This window comes from Branchiostoma belcheri, unplaced genomic scaffold (genome assembly GCF_001625305.1).
Source record: "Branchiostoma belcheri isolate BF01 breed outbred unplaced genomic scaffold, Haploidv18h27 scaffold174, whole genome shotgun sequence".
NCBI classification, from domain to species: domain Eukaryota; kingdom Metazoa; phylum Chordata; class Leptocardii; order Amphioxiformes; family Branchiostomatidae; genus Branchiostoma; species Branchiostoma belcheri.
In genome coordinates, this window is record NW_017803202.1 from 212258 (window position 1) to 233620 (window position 21363).

The window sequence follows — 21363 nt, forward strand, 5'->3', positions numbered from 1 at the left end:
AAGGGCCCTCCACAGAACACACTTCCTCTCGGAGTGACGTCCACTGATGATCGAATTCTCAAGGACAAATAAATGTCCTGTAGGACGTGTTCGATGATAAACGGAAGCCATTGAAGACGTGATTTTTGAAGACGAGATGATAGTCTCTACCAGGCTTTAGAGGCGGCTAAAAAGAGTAAAAATTGACCAAATAGACAGATAACATGCCAGGGGAGTTGGTCCGCTGGCAAACTGTACTCCATTAGCGGAGTAACTCCCCTCTCATGGTATCTGTCTATTTTATCAATCTCTACTCTTTCCAGCTGCTTCTTAAGCCTGGTAGAGGCTAATGCGACGGTGCAGGATAGAAGGATGGAAAGAGCGGTTAAAAGAGGAGTGCATGTGTGCGGGGATTCCTTGGGTTCGCGTGTTTTGAGTTGGACTCGTGCCCAAACAGTGTCTGCTCAGTGTTTGTGTGGATGTTTACAAACAGTAAACACAGACGGTAAACAGTCCGTTCCCGCCACATTCCGACCTTATCCCTGTTATGTAAGTACGCTTCTTCGGCTTCTGGGGGGTCAATGACCCTTAGCGAGCATCGCCGACATTTTATTTGCTATGCTACAAATGTTGAAGCAAACATTTTGTCTGTATGTTAAATTTTTTGTGGGAACAGATGTCTTTGAAGTCATAGTCGTAATAATAACGTTTATCAGTAGTTTGTTGTTAGTTTGTCAGTAGTCTTATTTATTAGTTTATCTCTCTTTCATTTAGCCCGGGTTGCCCATCTACACATAAGACTGCTTTACAATGGAGCCCCGAAACGTTGTCACCCTTCAACGTAGTTTTTTTGTGTGGACAAAAAAAGAACGACAAATGACGCAAAGGGCCAACCACCGTGTTACAATGAGCTTCTGTCTGAGGAAAGGGCGACAAAGCACTACGCGTTGGTACATGGCGCGGTTTTGTGTTTGACCTTGAGAGTTCGATCGGAAAGGTCATCGCACTTCTTCACAACAAACATTTCTTAAGTTTGTGTCGCGATGTAAGAAGGAATGGATGAAACGACTTTTTCAAGAGAAATGTTCTACGTGGCTTCGCGTTGGTGCTTCAGCTTTGTTTTTGACCCAGAGTGTTCTATTTTAATCAAAGGTCATCCCGACTTCTTCACCAGCAAACAGTTTTAAGAGTTTGTCGTGCTTTCTACATAATAAGGACACGCTGATGATTCATTAACGACATCAGACGACATCGCGTTGGCGCGGTTTTTTCTTTGACCTTGAGGGTTCGATTGTAAAGGTCACCGCCCTTGTTAGCACTAAACAGTTAGTTTAACATTTCTACAGTTGCGTCGTGCTTTTTATATAATGAGGAAGCGCAAACGATCTATGGGACGATTTTCTTGATAGAAATACTCTTTATTCGCAGCTTCGCGTTGGTGCGGTTTTGTCTCTGACCTTGTGTGTTCTGTTTGAAAGGTCACCGCACTAGTTCAACAGCAAACAGCTAATCTGACCTTTCTAGCAATGTGTCGTGATCTGTACATAATAAGGAAACTAATGATGTATCTAACTAGACAGACGACATGTTCGCGGGAGACCCTCCCCGAACTTTCTGTCCATTTCTCGGAAACCGGGGCCATTAACGTGTTTACAGCAATGAAAATAAGCCAAAAATACCGCGGCCAAAGGGGGGAAAATAAATAAGATTCTTCATGGATGTTTGTTGCAAAGTTTGACGTCATTTGAGGCGAGAATTGCGCAAAACATTCGCGATTTCTACTGCGTAGCTTATTGTCAATGGGAAGATATAGAGTCAGGGTATTTCAAACATTTCAACAACCACGACTAAGAAGTCATATTGACGTTACAAAGTTGAGGTTAACCGTAACAGTCATACATTTTTGAAATAGCTAAGAAAGTCTGCTCTAGCATATGATAATACACATGGAATAAGATGCACAAAGCAAAAAGAAAGAGCCGAAATGTACATGAAGCCATCATGCATTTTTGAAATAGCTAGGTACTTTTGCTTTAGTATATGATAATACACACGATAATACGAATGTAAAACAAAACGCGATGAACAAATAGCCATCACAAAAATGGACATTTTGTTAGAGGGGCTCTTTCTTATTTTGGCTCTTTTGCATTTTATGTACATAGCATGTGCACACGAAATACCAGCTTGAATTAAGATGAAGAACTATTACCAAACCGATGAATTTTCAGAAGGTCACTTTTACCTAAGAGTTATGTAGTATACGTTGTTTTTTAATACAAAGTTTTCAACACGGAAACATAGAATTGTTTCTCACACGTTGACCTTGGCCAAGTGCTACTCTTGACCTCCAGAATCTTTAAGAGCCCTCGGGATCAGCTGAGGTCGCCGTAATCGTCTTGGGTTCTACACTCAACCTTAAGACGATACCAGCTTGCTTGTGATCGGTACTTAAGGAAAGTATACAGACGCGAAGGAGCGCGGATAAAGTTCTGAGAATGGCGGTCGAGAGCATAAACACGTCACGCGACAAGTGGGATGCATAAGGACATCTTGTTTCCAGAACCATGCTTTATCCAGAACCATGCTCATGCACGGTTCTGGATAGTCTACGTGTATCCAGAACCGTGCTTTATCCAGAACCATGCTCATGCACGGCCCTGGATAGTAAACGTATATCCAGAACCGTGCTGTGTCCAGAATCATGCTAAGGCAAGCTAAGGTTCTTGATGCTTCAGGCGGCATCCAGAACCGTGCCTGGGGCAAATCTACGTTCTTGGATACACGGAGACTTTCCAGAACCATGCCTCATTCTAACCCTAACCCATTCAGGCATAGAACTAGCTAGCCGCTGATGTGTTACGCCAAACAGCAATACTGTTACAGATACAGAAAAAGTATGATTTAAAAGCCAATAGACATTTTCCTACACTTATACGTTCTTTAAAAAATCAGAACGGTGTACAGGGGCATTTAAGGTCTTATCCTCAAATGACTCTAACTCCTTTTCTTCTCTAATGAGGTTGAAATAAAACCTTTCATTTCACAGTCCCCACACCTGAAACAGCAAATCTAATATATCAACCTTTCCCACGGGAACATTTTGTGGATCAAAACTCCTGCCAAGCAAAAGTGCAGAAAATTTCAATAGATCTGTTGGTGGGCTGTTTTTCCGGTTAGGATATGGGCCGCTGCCAGGAGTGGGGGAACTAAAACTTAGTAAGGCACGTACGGATCCGCGGAACAAGGAAAGAGCTTAGAACTACCGGAAGGTCTTAAGAAACACGCCCTACTTCAAGTAGTACTCGAGATACATAAAACGGCCTTGACAGTTCAAGGATTTCATAGCTCTGTTTTTATTCCTGTCTTGAAGAGAGAACTTTAAATGATTCAGAGAGTGACGTGTGTAAGTTTTTAGACTTCCGTTAAAACATACCTGACCGTTCAAGGGTGTGTTTTTATTCAAGTCTTGAAGAGTGAACTTTGAATTGAGCAGATCTAGAGAGCTTCGTGTGTTAAGTTCTGCGGATTTTTTTAATAAGAAGGAACACTGGTTGCAAATGAAAAGACAGTTAGCTGCAGACAGTTGAGGTGTGGTATCACGGTGAATTTCTAAAAAGAATAAAGAAATGTAGTGTTGAGATCTAGACCTTAAAACAATGTTAGATGTCCCTTTTAGTCAATTGAAAAAGTGAATGCACAACGTTGACATTACTCTTGATTGTAACGTTAAAACGGAGAAATAAGTTAAGAATTCTTGATTTATAAGTAGTATATCCTTAGTATATGACAATATGTCAGAGAGAATCTTAAGTTGCTGTATAAAGGACAGTGTCCTCCAGTGACCCCTGGAACGTTTCCAGAAGCCGTAGTGTGTTGCGATGACAACACTTTGCTACAGTCAGAGGTTGCCGCCGGTCGCTACACTGTGGCAAACGTACGTGACGTTATCGCCGTTTGGTGGGTGGTCGGCTGGCGCCCCACGAAGATAACCGAGGTTAACCGAAGGGTGCCGAGCGCCAGGCGAGAAATGCCGAGCGGAAATGCCTGCGGGTTAGGCGAGTAAAGAGAGGGCAGAGGTCACGTAAAGAGATAAATTGAGGACAAATCGGAGCATTTCCTGTCCTGATCCCATTCAGCTAAACGGGTAGAGATTTTCTAGCTTTTTTAACGTGTTTACGATTGTGCTGCCAATGTACGTGCATCCACACACACCATACTATTGAATTGACTTAAAAAGTAAAGAGAGAAATTACAAGAAGGGAGAGAATGAGAGAGGGAAGAGCGTCAGAAGGAGTGAAAGACTAAGAGATAATAAGGTGTGACTCTCTCTCTCTCTCTCTCTCTCTCTGTGTGTGTGTGTGTGTGTGTGTGTGTGTGTGTGTGTGTGTGTGTGTTTGAGAGCCGAGAGAGAGAGAGAAAGGAGAGAGAGAGACAGAGAGAGATGTATTGCTTTGAAGTTTTGAAGAAATCTTCGTTCAAGTATACATCACGGTATTCCAAGTTGCACCCAGCTCTGAATATCTCTGGCTTCTTGTTTCAGGAGTTTAATACGCAAGAGAACTTTCTGCAGATACAAAGTTAGGTAAAGGCGGCATGTAGCGAGTCACAAGTATTAGCATATTTGTGACACGCTACATGCCGCCTTATATATAACCCAAAGTTAGGTGCCACATTAGTTGTAGTATCGTGGTGGATTTCTCGGAAGTCGCCTGGTCCAAGTCCCTAATTTGTCAGACTAAACCTTGTGATCACCTGTATATGTTCCTGACGACGAAGGCCACACCGGACATTAAACAGAACTAAATAAATTAGCGGGATTACAGTAACCATGGCGAGATATTCGGTCCAATTTCTGTCCGTTTATTCAATTCCAGTTCTCGGTATTAAGCTGGTGAACCCGATTAAGCACCTCAAGCTATTTAAAGTTAACAAAGAGACTGGTGTTGTCTACTGAATCTGTAATTTGTAAAACGGGTACATTGGTTAATGTCATTTTAAACGGTCGATACAGAATCACTGAAAGCTTGGCAGACTCGACAAATTGGGCTTTTTTAGAATGACCCGCCAGTTCTCTGAACTCCGTTAGTTATACGCCGACAGTAACAGCCGCGTTACAAGTAATTTTCCCAATTCAGAGCAACCGTTTTTTGGTAGTATTATACATCGATGTCAAGTTTCATAAATGCTCGTTAGATGAAAGCTCCTTGCTTTGAGCATACATTTGTTTTGTTAAAGATCTTATGGTCTTTTTTGAGGTCGTGGGGGCAGTGGGTTGTCAATCTACTGTGTCAAGGCCACGGTATCGTCTCCTTCAATCACCTTTTTATTACATATTCAATAAACGAGATAAAATTTCACACCTGAAAATAATGGGGAAAGTTGTGTTTGATATGAAGAAAGGATTTTTCCAAGGACACACACTGTGAGATACAACTATCTGACAAATGCAAAGAATCTAAACCGTGACCGCTAGCCCCGGGGCACTCGGTCATTCAACGCCAGGAATGGTTAACTGTAACAGTTGTCCGTTCTATGAGGACGAAGAAAACAGAAACCCAGAATCGGACCGGATTATCCACTTAATGATGTCGTTACAAACTATGCCGATAATCTGCCGATGACACGTACCAGAAACTACCACCCCACATTCGGCGAAGCCCCCTTGATGTTTGCTACACAGACGGGCATTCTTAGAACCTGCGTTCTTTTTTTTTCATTCGCCACAAATATTTGTAGCAGTTTGCCTGGAAATCTAAAATATCTCTTTTGTAAGCCGACGTGTGAATTGTTTGTTATGTTAAAGTGACCTGTAAAGCACAGCAGCAATATCAGTAAACCCAAAATTAAGATGTCTCGAAATTTGTAGCTCAATAGAACTGGGAGAGAACTGGGAAGAAAGGGCTTTCACGTTAATCTTGAAGGTATACAGTCTTTTAGTGCGACTCAGACGAATCAAATTAAACTTTATCAAGCATGACAACCATGTATGTGTCTTATCACACACTGTGTCTGATAGTAGTGTTACGTGAGAAGTACATTACCACCACGCTCAACTTGACGAAGAGCGGTTATAGCACTGCTTTGCTCATTAGATAAAGGAACAGATTGTAGGTGAAATAGTTTTAAACACGATGATTCAGAGTGGAAACTGAGAGTCTTTTCCCTTTGTGATTTTTTCCTAGAACTTGGGACGTTCTCTCGACTTGATATCGACTACGCAGTAACCACAGGGAAGCTTTATGTGAGTAACAGAATTATTAGATAACTAGATAAAGGTAAGATAAGAGAACAGATTGTATGTGAATAGTTTAAAACATGATTCAGAGAGGAAACTGATAATCTTTTTCGATCCTTTATAAATTTTTCCTAGAACTTTGGACGTTCTCTCGACTACGAAGTAACCACCCGGGAGGAAATATGTGACGTGAGTAACAGAAATGCAAAGGAAAACTTTTCCTTCCTTTTCCTAAACAAGATAAATAGATGTGGAAGTAATATACGTCATAAAAGGGAAACGAAGTTTATACCCCCTTTGCCCGCGACCTCACCCACGCACTTTTAACTTTCTTCCTTTCCCCAAAAGTTTGATCTAGACTTTTGATCAATCTCCAAGCTCGTATGTTTTGGAGGAAAAATAGGTGACTCATTCACATTCTGTATCGGTATAGCCGGTTTCGCAGGCACGCGGCGCGGAGGCAGCTAGCTATAGTACACTGATTGTACGACCTGAACATTACACCCAATCCATGCAATTCTGTAATTTCTTTTCTGAAATCAAATGTTTTATTAATAGTTATGGTTTGAGCATTTTTGTGTGAATTTGAAATGGCTGAAACATTTCTTGGTGTTCAGATTCAGCTTTTTCTCTGTTTTATTTCTGTCAAAAAGTGAAACATCCAAATGTTTGGATGCCACGCCTCCCCTGCTACTAGAATGGACAGTCCCACACAGTCACGTGAACAAACATGGCGGTCACGAGTCCGAAAATATGTTTTTTCGGCGCTGTTTTATGACGTTTTGTGGAATATTCTCTCCCTACGTTACCGCACACCGACTTCAAGGACATGGCGAGACTATTTCTGCGCTGCATGTGCAGGAACAAGACGTTTCAGCGGACGTTCTGCTCCCAAAATGCGCAAAACGACCCTCCAGTGTTCCAACCGGGAAAAGTTCTCGTCCTCAGCAAAATGTCCCGTTTCGAATTTGAGAAACACAAGCAGCCTTACCTGTCTGAAGACGAGCTGAGGAGACGGGTAAGGAACCGGTTACCGTCTTAAGGAGGGTTTATTGAAGGAGTTAGGCTGGATTTAAGAAGTCTGCGACTTGGAATTGTAGATAGGGGGCGGGTCCGTTGATGGCTATACGTTACTTTGTTGACGCAGGCGACAGCAAATATTCGCACGTGTTCTGCGTTTGTTTGAATTGGGACCTGAAACCTACATGCAGGATTTTTAACGTCAGGAGAATTATAAGGAATTATATGTATTAACTGAATGCAAAAAGCAGCATGTCTTTGAAAGTTGTGTGTGTGTGTGTATCTGTCTGTGTGTGTGTGCGTGTGTGTGTATGTATGTATGTGCGTGTGTGTATGTGCGTGCATATGTATGTCTCTGAATGTATGTGCGTTTGTGTTTATGCATGTGTGTGTGTGATTGGAATATGATTGGAAGGAAAATAGTCACATATGGTTGCAAAGTAGTGTGGCCTAGGGGGTGAAGTCTGCCATCTCTGATTGTTGTCTGAGTTTTGCATGTCTCCATCCTTTCCAGTTAGCAGCCAGAGGTTCCAACTATGAAGGTCTGATGAGACGACACAAAATCCACACCAGGAACCTGGAGTCTGTCACAGAGGCACTCAGGTCAGAAATGGCTATTGACAAGCTGACAACAGGGAAAAAAATCTGATTCACAGGCAATGCAATCCATAGAACATATGTCTCAGTAGCTTAGTGGTTTATGCATTGGCATGGTAATGTTGAGGACTCAGTTCAATCCCAGTTATTTCTTATTTTGAACATTGTCAACTATGCAACAGTATAAATAGTTGAAACATTAATAGGTCGATAAAGGTTAGACATCCAGGTAACAAGATACATGAGAAAATTTTTTCAAGCAGCCGGATTGTAACTGTTTTCTTGTGAAACATTAGAATAACTTTGTAACTTTGAAACTTAACTTAAAAGTGTGGATGTTCTGTCCCTGTAGAAGCCATGGTGTGGAGGTGAAGGTTGTCCAGAAACACGAGTACACGCCGGAGAAGGTCAACTGGGCTGATGTCATCATGTCTGCTGGAGGTAAGGTCATGTGGTTGTCATGGTTACCTGTGTCAAGGTCATCATGTCTTCCAGTACCATTTTTCAGTTGATTTGTTACTGGTAGTATAAGTACATGTAGGATTACTGAATGTAGTACTGTAGTTGGATTTTCAGTGGTAAGTCTAAATCTCAACATTATCAAATGTGATGCCTTAATGTTAGTATCCAAATTAATAGTATTCAGCACAAATAAATTTCTTGTCTTTTGTACGTCTATGTTGTTGCTGCGTTTTTTTTCATCACTAACATCCTGGTCTTCCCCTTTATGCCAGGTGATGGTACGTTCCTCATGGCTGCCAGTCACATCCTGACCCGGAAGAAACCATTAATAGGGGTGAACACGGACCCGTCCCGGTCCGAGGGGTTCCTGTGTTTACCTAAGGAGTATTCTGGGAAGTTTTCTCAGGCTCTGGAAAGGCTGCTGGATGGGAAGTTCAGGTAAGACTGGTGTCACTCACTATCCAGTTTATCGTCTGTTGTTCCCTGTCTTCTGAGGGTTAGACATGCTTGCACAGCAATGCTAAGGCTTGATGGCAGCCCACCATTTTCCTCTATCCTGTGGATTGACGTTATGTAGGTTTAAGTGATGGAAGTCCTCCCCTACAATGTTAGGTTGTCAATCCATCTCTTCTGAGCGTGTATTACACAATCTCTCTGGTAGGGGCTGATTGGGCCTCCTCCCTGAAAGTTTGTGGCCATACACCTTCAACTTGAGAAAGCTGCCAATAGGAGCTCAATTTCCTTTATCACTATGAGAATCAGGCCAATAGTTTTGGGGTGTGTTCGTATAGTGGTATGTGTTCAGGTGTTGTTTATTTGTTTATTTATTTATTTGTTGTGCAGGTGGAGATGGAGGAACAGAATCCGCATCACCCTGGAGGGTTACAAGGTCAGCCTCATCGACCCTGTTGACCTGGATGACCTTGAACTGGGAGCTCACGATCACCTTGGACCTCACCGAGACTACAGGTGGGGAGGGGGGTCTTATTCCTACAACTAATTAAGAACAAAGTTTCTTCAGCTTTGATGAACTAATTTCCATCTATTATCTGTAGAAGGTTAGAGACCATGGTGGGCTATGTGTGGCAATTTAGGGAACCATAGTTTTTTAGGTCTGAGTTTCTTCTTCTTCTGTTTCAAACAAATAAGATCAGCAACTTGCAGGGGGGCTGCCATCATAGTTACTGTTGTGTTTTTCTCCCTGTAGCAAGGTGGTTTCTGTCTTGTACAAGTAATATCAATGTGTGTGATTAAGAACAGAGCATTGTCATATGCACAGAACCATTTAGTCTGTACCATTGAGTTTTTAACTCCATGTCTGTACTTACATAATTTTGGCTCTGCCATGTGAAGGTTAACATTCTTGTGTTTCCTTTCTTTTGAGAGTAGATACCAGAGTGAGTCTGATGATGAGAGGCTGCTCCATCCGTCAGAGCGATCGTTAGACGAGACAGAGACGACCGTCCTGCCCATCCGCGCGTTGAACGAGATCTTTGTCGGGGAGACCAGAGCTTCCAGGTACGAGGTTGTGTTACAGGTCATCTCAGAACATACAGTCAAACCTGTCTGTGGAACTTGAAGAAAATTGTCACACTATATACAGGTGGCCACACACAGAAAGCTAGGATTCTTAGTGCTTGTTTCAACAGGAAAAAGCCAGGGACAGATATACTTGGAGAACCATCTGCCGAGACACTACACTCCTAATGGGAGGATGCGGTCATGAGTGAGTGAGTGAGTGAGTGAGTGAGTGAGTGAGTGAGTGAGTGAGTGAGTGAGTGAGTGAGTGAGTGAGTGAGTGAGTGAGTGAGTGAGTGAGTGAGTGAGTGAGTGAGTGAGTGAGTGAGTGAGTGAGTGAGACCATCAAAAAGCGGTCATGATCACCTGGCAGAGGTTTTATTTCTGTGTTTTAGCAATGTAGGTTCTCAAAGAAAACATTCAATTTGATTTTGTACCCCTTACTCTGCTAGCATCACTGTTGGAGAATTTAGGACACTTTCAATAAAAGAAGTTATGACATAAGTATAATAGATAACGTACTATGTGGATCAGTAGTTGTGCTAACATTGTCCTACTGTTGTGTTGTTTCAGGACATCGTACTACGAGTTGTCTGTTGACGGACGTCGGTGGGAGAAACAGAAAAGTTCCGGCCTGACCGTGTGTACTGGGACAGGGTCATCATCATGGTGGGTGAAGATCAGGTTACTTTAGGCTTTACTAATTCAGTAACTTGGTTCTTATTTTTAACAAAGGAACACGTATGCTTAACTGGAGGTGCAAAATTTGATCCATACAGGAAAAAAATTGCAGCAGGATTGCATACTACTACTAGTACTTAGCCTTAGGTTAAAGCAAGCTTTTGGAATTTCTTGACTTCTGAACTCCAATTCAACTTCTGATCTTTTGACCAAGGAATGGCTTAAAAGCTTTGAGTTACAGGAAATGGTTTTGTTTTGACTCAACAAGTCTTAGTACTACAGAATGTTGTCTTCCTTTGTCTCCCCACACCAAATGTAATACTGTACTTCTGTCCACAGGTCCCTGCATATCAACCAGCTGACTTACCAGAGCACCAGAGAGATCCTCAGGATTGGTGAGTTTATAACAGGCTCAGCACAAACTGCATTGTACTTCACATAATACAAAGAGAATCCAGCAACATGATAGAATCTATGAAGAGTCAGGTGTTTCAACAGGCTCAGCACAAAATACTTCACCAGAGTAATACAAAGTAAATCCAGCTACTGGATTCTCAGCCACTATCAGTGACTGAGAATGTATAGTAAATTCATACAATGATTTTAGGGCACCAAAACAGAAAAAAATATTCTTGCTGATGAAATCTGTCTGATGTCATGTTTTTCTTCTCCTCCCAGTGAATGAAGAAACCAATTCTCGAGTGTCTGTAGATTCTGATGTCATCAATAGAGGTGAGAATCTACCAATCTACAATAGTTCTCTGTTAGAAATGGCTCTATCTTTTCTATGCTATATAATCAATTTATTTCATTTGTTTTAGAAAATAGATGTCTTTAAAAGTGAAATGTATCAAGCAGACATCACAAAAGCAGAAGGCAAGAAAGAAAATTTGAATGTGTTTTCATATTATGTTTCCAGTGAAGCATATTCAAAGTAAAATTTGAGAATAGACATTCAAACAGAATTGGTGTGGTTTTAGTGTATCATCTATACACAATGTGCTTTGTGGTGTATGTCTGTCTTGTTGATGTCTGTGTGTTGTGAAAGAAAGCTGTTGTGTATTTTTCCTAAATTATATGATTGTATTTGTCAAGGAGGGGATATGTATTATATGTCTAAGCAATGTATGTTTATTAGTACATATGTTAGTCTGTGCTAACTCAAAATTGTCATCAATAAATTTTTCTCTGGTTGCTTCCATGGATCAGAAGTTGCTGACAGAGGTAAGGGGTTGGTGCGAAAGTTGGGATTTTTTTTGTTTGCCGTAACATTCTTTTTTGACATCATGTCAGAGACATGTTTGTTTGTTTGTTTGTAAGTTCAAGTTTGTTTGGGCATGACTGTGTGGCTGATACAGTGTCTAACGTTCTCCTGCTATGTTTACCAGAAATTCCAGAGTGATGTTTTACAGTTTTGCGGACAATATTTCAAGTTTAACACATCAAAAATGTTCATCTGTTGGTCTGATATAAATTTTTCAACCATGTCATGTTGCCAAACTAATAATCAGGCTTTTAGCTAGGATTTTTTTGTTGGGCGTCCATTTTTTGCATTGTATGCTATGCTCAGCAAAGATGCACGGTGCACAAGCTTTTTAGGGGGCCTTTTTTGAAAGTCAAAATGCTCTCAAACACTACTTTTTGCATTTTGAGTTACAAATTTTGAGGAATTTGAGTTTTTTCCTTCAGTAAACCATCATTTTTGTATTTATAGTAAGGCTGAAGGGAGGCGTGTGTGCATGGCAGGGGTTGGGAGTGGAAAAAAACAGGGTGTCTTTAGGGTGTCCTACCAAAAAGTAGGGCGTCCAATTTCTTAGTATTTTCAGTACAGGGCGTCCAAAAGACACCCTGGACACCCCCTAGCTAAAAGCCTGCTAATAATAGATAAAAAGATATTTAAAGAATAGAGTGCAATTTTTTTTACTCATCTAGAGTCTTTTCTAGCAGTAAAAGTTTCTCTATGATATTGCCATACAGAGCCTTGGATCATTCATTTAATTTGGTACATTGTGAATCTAGTCTGTGACTTGCCTTGTTTTTTTAGGTAGCAGGTTTGTATTTCATAACAGGCTTTAGCTCAACATTGTGTCCCCCTTTTCTTACTCACTTTGCTTTTCCACCAGTGATGAGAAGATATAACAACTCCCTGATGTTTGATGCGAGCGAGCCTAAGATGACCTACACAGTCCGAGATCCCATCATTAATGGAGTCTTCTCTGTCAAGAACCCCAGAGGGTTTGCTAAAAGGTTTGTGGACTTGTTGATGCTTAACCCTTGGGAAAGGCACTTAATACCTATTTACTCACATGATTCTGAAAATGAGCACCTAGCTTTGGTTAGGATGTAAAGCTGGAGGGCCTGTGTTTGAAGAGAGCCACACCTCAAGCACATTAATGAATCCACCACACTTATCTAGAAGAGTAGGGGTCCATCCCAGCATGGAGGTAGAAAAAGAGATTTTCTACCTCCATGATCCGAGTTTGAGTGGTTTGAACCTTACAGTCTGGTTGACATGTTCCAAAAGGTGATAGTCTGTCCTTTCACGATATGTGGCAAATATCTATAGATAGATAATAAGTACATACATGGTGTCTCCTGTACTTCTCTACATATACAAGCTGTATTTTTTGGGTTCTTTCAGGATTGCGATTCGCTCCCGCTGCTGGGACGCCTGTCTGGCAGTGGACGGCGGATTTTCCTTCCAGTTTAACGATGGAGCAATGGCGTATCTCGAAATCCTACCAGAGGACGCGCTACGAACCGTGGTCCTGGACTGAACCGTTCTGAATGTCACATAATCTCACAAAGGCTTCTCCAGTTTAACTAGTCTTGACATTTGAGTGCACATGCAATGTGCCCTTCGTACTGTGCTCATGGGCTGAACGTGACGAAAACTTGCAAAGGCTTCTCAGATTTCACTGCTCTTGACATTTGAGGGCCTTGTTAAATGATGGGACTAGAAGAACAGTTGACTTAATGGTGGAGAGTTCTTGTGGACTGGACATGGACACATTGTGAACTGTGTTCTTGGACTGAACGTCACATAAACTTTGGAAGGCTTCTGCAGTTTTACTAGTACAATGTATTGACATTTGAGTGTCATGTGTAATGATGATGGTACTAGAAATTGTGTAAACCAGATATACATGCAGGATGGATCAGACATAGACATATGCCAAAAATTGGATTGAAACATTTATGTGGAAAGCATAGATTTTTCTTGTGTTGTGATGATGTGAAAGTGTCTTTTGAGTCAATTTTGCTGACAGAAAGTTTGTCATCTGCTGGTGAATACCTGTGGTTTGATTACTCTCCAAGCAGAGGTTTGGGTTTTGGCTTACTTTTGGCATGATTTTAGGCTTTTTTATCAGGCTTTCTTTTTTGCACTGGTATCTTTTTTTTACATAACTAGTGCAAAAAAGAAAGCCTGATAAAAAAGCCTAAAAACACACCAAAAAAAAAGCCAAAACCCAAACCTCTGCTTGGAGACTATAGTTTAATAAGGCTGGTAGGTCTGTTGATATCAACATGCTAACTAAAAGGCTTCTCCAAATCCACTGCTTTTAAAACAGTGAAGTGTTATGTTCAAGTGTGAAATTATAATTTTGATACCTCAGTATTGTACATGCAAAAAATGTTATTATTATTATCATTTGTGTGATGCTGCTGATGTTATGCAGAGATATAAGCCCAACATAAAGGTTCACATTAATTTCAGTCAATTGTATATGTGACATTGGTACTTGTGACAATTGCACTGTATTATGTATGTGGATTTAAACCTCCTTGGTTAAAGAAAATACAACTGTTACATTTTGTCTGGTCTAAATCATTTATACATGTCAAGCTAGATAAAAATTTTTGCCTATCATAGATGTATGTTCAGCATATGGGATAACTACTTAACTAATCTAAAAGCTACTATAGTTTGTTTATAGCCTAAATACTAGATGGTCCACACATGCAACATACTACTACAGTGTAGTGTCTCCTTCGATTCATTGCTATATTACATTGACACAGACAACAAAAGTATTTCTTGTTCAAAGGGGCCTTAAAGTACCGGCCTGTAGTACCTTAGTCGTTCACTGGGCGGTGCTTCTAATCCACCTGTTGCCACGTCCTTAAAAAGTCGACCTGAATGTTACTCTCCAAGCAGAGGTTGTGGGGGAATGGTCGTTAGCTTTTTATATATGGCCGTTTTTTGTCGCTACCCCCACCAACTCTCCAAGCAGATCCTGGGGTGGCCAAAGACAGTATCAAATTCGCTAGGCAGTATCCATTCGCCAGATACCAGCTTTGGGTGGTGTATTGGACCCTCTCTGGTTAATGGATACTGCCTGACCAACATTACTTTTATACTGTCTTTGGCCACCCTAGGATCTGCTTGGAGATAATGTGCAGCTTGATTGTGACGGTGGCGGTGACTGTAGTACCTTACTCCGTCACTGGGAGGCGCTTCCATACAGTCGACTGCAGGCATTTGTGATGACGGCTGGAAACTGATGATTTATATGGAAATATCTAGAAGTATGGATTTTACCATATGAATTTAGAACTAACTTGCATTCTAGCATCATTGCTGTCAATTTTCTATTATTATCACCTTTTACATTTATAGAAGAAAGTACTTTTGATGCAGGATGGGCGAAATTTGTGTGTACAAAATACACTATCGTACTAGAGAGGTGACACTAAGTCTTATACTCAAGCGCGCGAGTTTTCGGAGCTTCCCAATCCTGCTTCTTACCATAAACAAAACTACTCGCCAACGGATGTGCGTTTTACAGGCAAACATTTTATAACTTTACACACGCCCCCCTCCCTCCCCCGTTGTTCTCAGCCTTGCTGGCTATGTTCACCTGGTGTTTTCTGTTCTCACGGATACATAGGTGATCGGCTAGGCGTGGCGAAATTGCTGAGGACGGGCTCGCCTTATGACTAGTCCTAGGAGGGCAGGCCTGTCTGTTGATAGCAAAGACGCCTGGCGTTGGTTGGGAGCGCAAGATCAAGAAATTCAAGTGTCTGTCCTTCTTTTTAATTTATTTCATGTTGTGTGTGTCTGTCTATCTATCTAACCGCGTGACGCAGCAGCTTCGCGGGCACGCGGCGCGGCGGCACACACACACTAACATACTAACCTAGTTACTAACCTGGGGAGCGAGTAGCAAACCTTCACGTGGTGCTCCCTGTTAATCCCTCACGGGAGACCGATTGCTACAATAACTGCAACATTTGATGAAATGAAACAAAGAGCAAGTACATACATGGTGGCGGTGCCGCACGGAAGTTTGAAAACTTATGCGACATTTACTGCCATTTCTTAGCACACTCTCGCCACTATTTCATATTTGGTGCGCTTAGAGCCAAAAATAGGGTATGTGAGGCGTCGACAATGATATTTTTGTTAACTGTGGATTTGATGCACGTATAAAAGACTATATTTCTGGTATGGAAGAGATGAAGCAATGTCTAAATAAATAATTTGAAAGATTACAACTTGGTCATTTTCGTTGTGTAAAGGAGGCATGTGCAGAAATGGCACAATTTTCAGGATTGGTGCTTTCGGGAACAGTGATATGGCAGACATATCGTTAGTGACTCAAGAGCTAGGGATTGTTGAACTTGTCCCTTTGCCTGTTGTAAAAATGCCTAGTTTCAGGTGTAATCTTCACAGAGTTTAAATCATCATATATCAATGATCCAGAAGAAAGATTTTGAATAATGTCCCAACTCGTCCAACTCCGCTTAATTCTTGAGTTATACGTAAAAATGTGTTTTTACGATCAGCTGATCGCTTGCAGAACTGGTCAAGGCCTTTGCAGAAGTGGACTTTTCGTTGTCGAAGACATTACCATATGAATGAAAACCAAGCAGACGTTAGGAGGGAAGATCGTAACTTTTGCTCACATGGTTTATCATATGATCTATAAACAGCGCTTCCCGTGTTAGATGTTCAGGGCAAAGGCGTGACAGGTCGTACAATAATGATAGAAATACAAAGTAACACATGGATAGATAACTGTCTACTAGTAGTTTGGGGCTCCTGTTGCTGAAATACTAATGTTGGACATCGTTTTCTTGCTTGGTTTGATAAACAAGGCTACACGATCAGACCACAAACAAAAGTTACAGAGAGCTACTCCGGACCCCTTGGCATGACAACGTGTGGTCATGTTGCTCTATTGAACAACAGCGTCCCTCTTTTGGGATAAGATGGCCAACCCAAGTGGGTTGTCATGTACGAGCCTTGGACGGCTGAGCTGAGCTGTCCTATGGCTTAGGAGTCCACTACCTCTCTGTCTGGGAAGTTAGTGGCTCAAAAACTAGGGCCCTCCGCGGTGCCCTTAAGGCCGGTCTGGCCGCACCAGACTGTGCCGCATGACGCCACGTAACACAATGTCGCAATATGTAATACTTATAACAAAAATCAAGAAAAATCTTCATTTATACGTTCATTTTACCCCACAATTTCCCTGATCCCTCTAGCCCTCCCCTCAATACCGTGTTTAATATTGTTGGCGCCTTTACATCCCCAAACCCACCTACACCCCAGCAAATTCTTACACTACTTCCACAGGAGATATCTTTCGTTCGTGGGACTTAAGTTGGATAGATTATGTTCATATACACCTGTGCCACAGGTGAGTGTAATTAACCTGAATATATTAAATGTTGGGCTAGTACACAAACAAGATCAGAGGGACAGATTATGGAAAAGTATTCTTTTATTTTTATAGTTTTATACGTTACAAGAAGAGGGTAATGCATCTACGGAATCTATTCTTGTTTTCATTCTAACTACTGTCACAAATTTGTCAAAAAGGAACAATAACATGGCAAAAAGGAACAATAATTGAAGTAAATGCTAGATCTGTACGTACATGAGGTTCCCATGTTTGCTGTATGCAAATCAGTGGTACATGACAGGGTTTCGACAGTATTACAAGGATTACAGCAAGATAACAAGTATATTTACTTTGTAACATACTGAATTTAAAGAGCCAAATTATACACAATTTTTAAAAATTTGTTGTATGTGAGACTTCCTTTAGTTTACACATATGGCCCAATTACTCACAGCAAATTATACATAACATCTCTCTACTATAAAGTCCACATCCTTTACGTTACGCCACTTCCACAGCCACATCTTTCACTTGTGGGTCAGACGCCAAAATGGCCATTTGGGTAAATTATGTTGATGTTAATCTGCAACACAGGTGATCGTTATTTACTTTGTAACATACAGTCAAATGTTTGGTCGTGCTGGAAGTTCGACTTATCATGTACCCACAATCCCTACATGTGTGGAGGTTTTCAACGGTCTGTTTTGCTAAAAGGACGTTCAAAGAGAATTTGTCTGCAGAACAGAAAAATCACATTCGGTCACGCTTTAGGAGCTTTCACCTGTATGAGTTCTCAGATGCTTGGCTAAGTGAGAAGTCCAAGCTGTCCTGAAGTCACACTTATAGCACTTGTAGGGTTTCTCACCTGTGTGCTTTACTAGATGTTCCTTCAACTGCCTTTTCCGTACAGTAGAATAGTCACACTCCTCACACATGTAGGGTTTTGCACCCGTGTGCTTTACTAGATGGTCTTTCAAAAGGCTTTTCCGTACAGTAGAATAGTCACACTGGTCACACTTGTAGGGTTTGTCTGCTGTATGGGTTCCAATATGTTGGGATAAGTTAGACTTATTAGTTGTCTTGTATCCACACTCCCCACACATGTAGGGTTTCTCACCGGTGTGTTCTGCTAGATGTTGGTCCAAAGTGCGTTTCTGTTTTGCAGAATAATCACACTGGTCACACTTGTAGGGTTTTTCTCCTGTATGGGTTCTCATGTGTTGGGAAAAGACAGACTTTTTAGCTGCCCTGTATCCACACTTTTCACACATGTAACACTTCTCACCAGTGTGAGTTTTCTTATGATCAGATAAGGTTTCCTTCCGATTAGTCCTGTACCCACACTCCTCACACATGTAGAGTTTCTCACCAGAATGTGTGGCTAGATGGTTGTCTAAATTATTTTTCTGTGCTGCAGAATAGTCACAATGGTCACATTTGTAGGGTTTTTCACCTGTATGGGTTCTCATATGTTGGGATAAGTGTGATTTGTAGGTTGTCCTATACCCACATTCCTCACACATGTAGGGTTTGTTGCCAGTGTGTTTTGCTTGATGGTGATGGTTCAATGAAGATTTCAATGCAGCAGAATAGTCACACAGGTTGCACTTGTAGGGTTTCAAACCCGTATGAGTTCTCATGTGCAGGGACAAGTGAGCCTTTTGAGCTGTCCTGTACCCACATTCCCCACACATGTAGGGTTTCTCACCAGTGTGTTTGGCTAGGTGGTACTTCAAATGTCTTTTCTGTGCTGCAGAATAATCACACTGGTCACACTTGTAGGGCTTCTCATCAGCGTGTTTGGCTAGATGGTGAGAGTCTAATGTAGATTTAGTTGCAGCAGAATAATCACACTGGTCACACTTGTAGGGTCTTTCACTGGTATGAGTTTTTATATGTTTGGATAAATTAGACTTCCAACTTGTCCTGAATCCACACTCCCCACACATGTAGGGTTTCTCATCCATATGTGTTTCTGACTGATTGTCCAAACTTTTAGTAGGCTGGTCTTCGACATTGCTGACATCCATGTCCAATAAAACTTCGGCAGGAGACCCACGATAGGATTCCTGGGAAACTGCAGGAGGAGACCCGTTACCTGTCTCCGCCATTTCTAACCTGAAGGACAAAATATTTGAAAAGTTAGAACATGTCAATAAAAAAATATATAAGAACAAAATAAAAGAATATATGTAAAGGAACATTTTCTTCTGTTGACACAAAAGACATGAGGAAAAAAGACTGCCCAGTTTTACCTCCACCGTAATGATACTAACATATCAAAATCTGTCTGACTCCTTCCTTACCACTCCCTCCCCCTTTCATAGTACTTTGTACTACTCGTTTTTCCGACGTTGGCCACACATAAATTTCATAATCTGGTTCCCCGCTTTTCTGTTGTAGTTTATCTGAGATCCCATAACATGCAGTATCCTTCATAACGTTTTGCGAGTAACCTTTTTATTCTTCATAATTTCCATCAGAAACGACCCCTTTGTTTTGTCTTCGTTTTGCCCCCTTCCTCTCCTTGTTTTCTCACCCCGAAAAATCTTACATAATTTCCTCCTAATGTGGTTCATGTACGCCTAGAATACGCAAAGAAATGACTTATATCTCCTAGACTTCATGATAAGGCAGTAATTTCCCGCTTAATTGCGTTTCTTACCTGGTTTCACTGCTGATTTTTACCTCGCAAAAATTACGCCTTCTTCGTAGCAGCTTGGGGTGAAAGGTCAGCCTCCAGCCCGGTTAAAGGTCATTTTCTGTGCCTGGTTACCCACTTAGTGTGTAATAAGTTTGCCTACATTGGACTTTGTTTGCCAAAATGGACTTCCTTGGAAGCCCCCTGCTTAAAACAGGATAGATTGGCGAATTTAGACATTCTTCATCAAAAAGTATCACTCTAAAACTTGGTAACGTTACATGAGTCCATTGACGTCCATTGAATTGTCACATTTGCATGTGGAATAGTCCATTCTTGCTTCTGATTCAGGGGTTCAAACTTAAACATCTGATTACTAGATATGTACATCATTTGAATGATCCACTGTGTTCTCTTGCCCACACTATCTACTAGTATTGTTGTTATTACATATTAAACATGTCAGTCAGTGAAACTAAATTCAACATCACACAAACCTCTTTTACAATTTTTCATAATGATTAACACTGGTTCAGCATAACTACTGTTAGTGTTATACCAATATATATATACATGTATATTGTATAGGTTAGTAAATAGGTGAGCAAATAAACATCACAGCATTTGACTTGATGTACAGCCGTTACACTGAAGTGCAAATGTTTTGTAGGATATCATGTTACATTTGCATGTGGAATAGTCCATTCTTGCTTCTGATTCAGGGGTTCAGATTTTTTGTCCCCCAAACTGATAACAATAAAGTAAAAGTAATAACTATGAATAGACTCATACAACACAAGGAAAATGGAACGAAACCTTGGCTTATAATTATCTTTCTCATTTTAATAAACTTAAAGTTAAACATCTGATTACTAGGTATGGGCATCATTTAAATGGTCCACTGTGTTCTCTTGCCTACACTATCTATTGTTGTTATTACATATTCGGTCAGTAAAACTAAATACAAATTGTCCAAACCTAGTGATGGACAGGTGTAGTTGTCTCCGCATCCCTCGTTGTCAGGCAGACAGAATACTTCAGGTGATTGAGCCTGTCCACCCCCGTGTAGACTCTAGTTGGTATCGCCCAAAGTTGAAGGGTCACCCTCCCTGCGCATGCGCACCAGTCTAAAGTTTTTCAGCTCCACCTGGCCGAAGCCCTCTCGGGATGGGTCGTGCCGGAACTTGTGGAGAACTGCACCAGTCAGGGAGGGTGTCTGCCTGACAACGAGGGATGCGGAGACAACTACACCTGTCCATCACTAGGTTTGGACAATTTGTATTTGCCTACCGCATTCCCTCTTATGTCAGGCAGACAGAATACTTCAGGTGAGATTTGTAGCTGCTGAGGCCAGGACGTTTCTTCCGAATGAAGCTGACCCCACCGGTCTGTTGTAGAATTTCTTAAAAGTAGAAGCTGTAGACCAATTAGCTGCTGCTAGAATGTCCTTGGTTGATACGCCTTGTCGTGCCGCAGCAGAAACAGACGCCCCTCTAGTTGAGTGTCCGGTGAACCTTGAGGTGTCGATCCCGGCCTCTTGTAACACAGTTCTTAGCCATCTAGCGATGGTAGACGTAGATACCGCCTGGTGTGGCTCC

The 21363-nt window shown here is 41.4% G+C and overlaps 2 protein-coding genes across 2 annotated transcripts; one reads left to right on the top strand and one right to left on the bottom strand.

The window, feature by feature from the left end:
* Nucleotides 1-6870: 6870 nt before the first annotated feature.
* LOC109467051 (NAD kinase 2, mitochondrial-like) lies at nt 6871-13871 on the top strand. Its single transcript, XM_019764950.1, has 11 exons — nt 6871-7235; nt 7752-7840; nt 8187-8275; nt 8569-8734; nt 9140-9265; nt 9686-9814; nt 10388-10483; nt 10835-10890; nt 11174-11227; nt 12619-12742; nt 13137-13871. Exons 1-11 carry the CDS (start codon nt 7047-7049, stop codon nt 13270-13272), a joined length of 1254 nt encoding a protein of 417 aa, XP_019620509.1. The 5' UTR covers nt 6871-7046; the 3' UTR covers nt 13273-13871.
* Nucleotides 13872-17143: 3272 nt separating this feature from the next.
* On the bottom strand, nt 17144-19889 carry LOC109467049 (zinc finger protein 726-like). Its single transcript, XM_019764948.1, has 2 exons — nt 19790-19889; nt 17144-19242 (listed from the first exon to the last, which is right to left on the bottom strand). The coding sequence occupies exon 2, from the start codon at nt 19233-19235 to the stop codon at nt 17892-17894; it is 1344 nt and encodes a 447-aa protein (XP_019620507.1). The 5' UTR covers nt 19236-19242; nt 19790-19889; the 3' UTR covers nt 17144-17891.
* Nucleotides 19890-21363: the final 1474 nt, after the last annotated feature.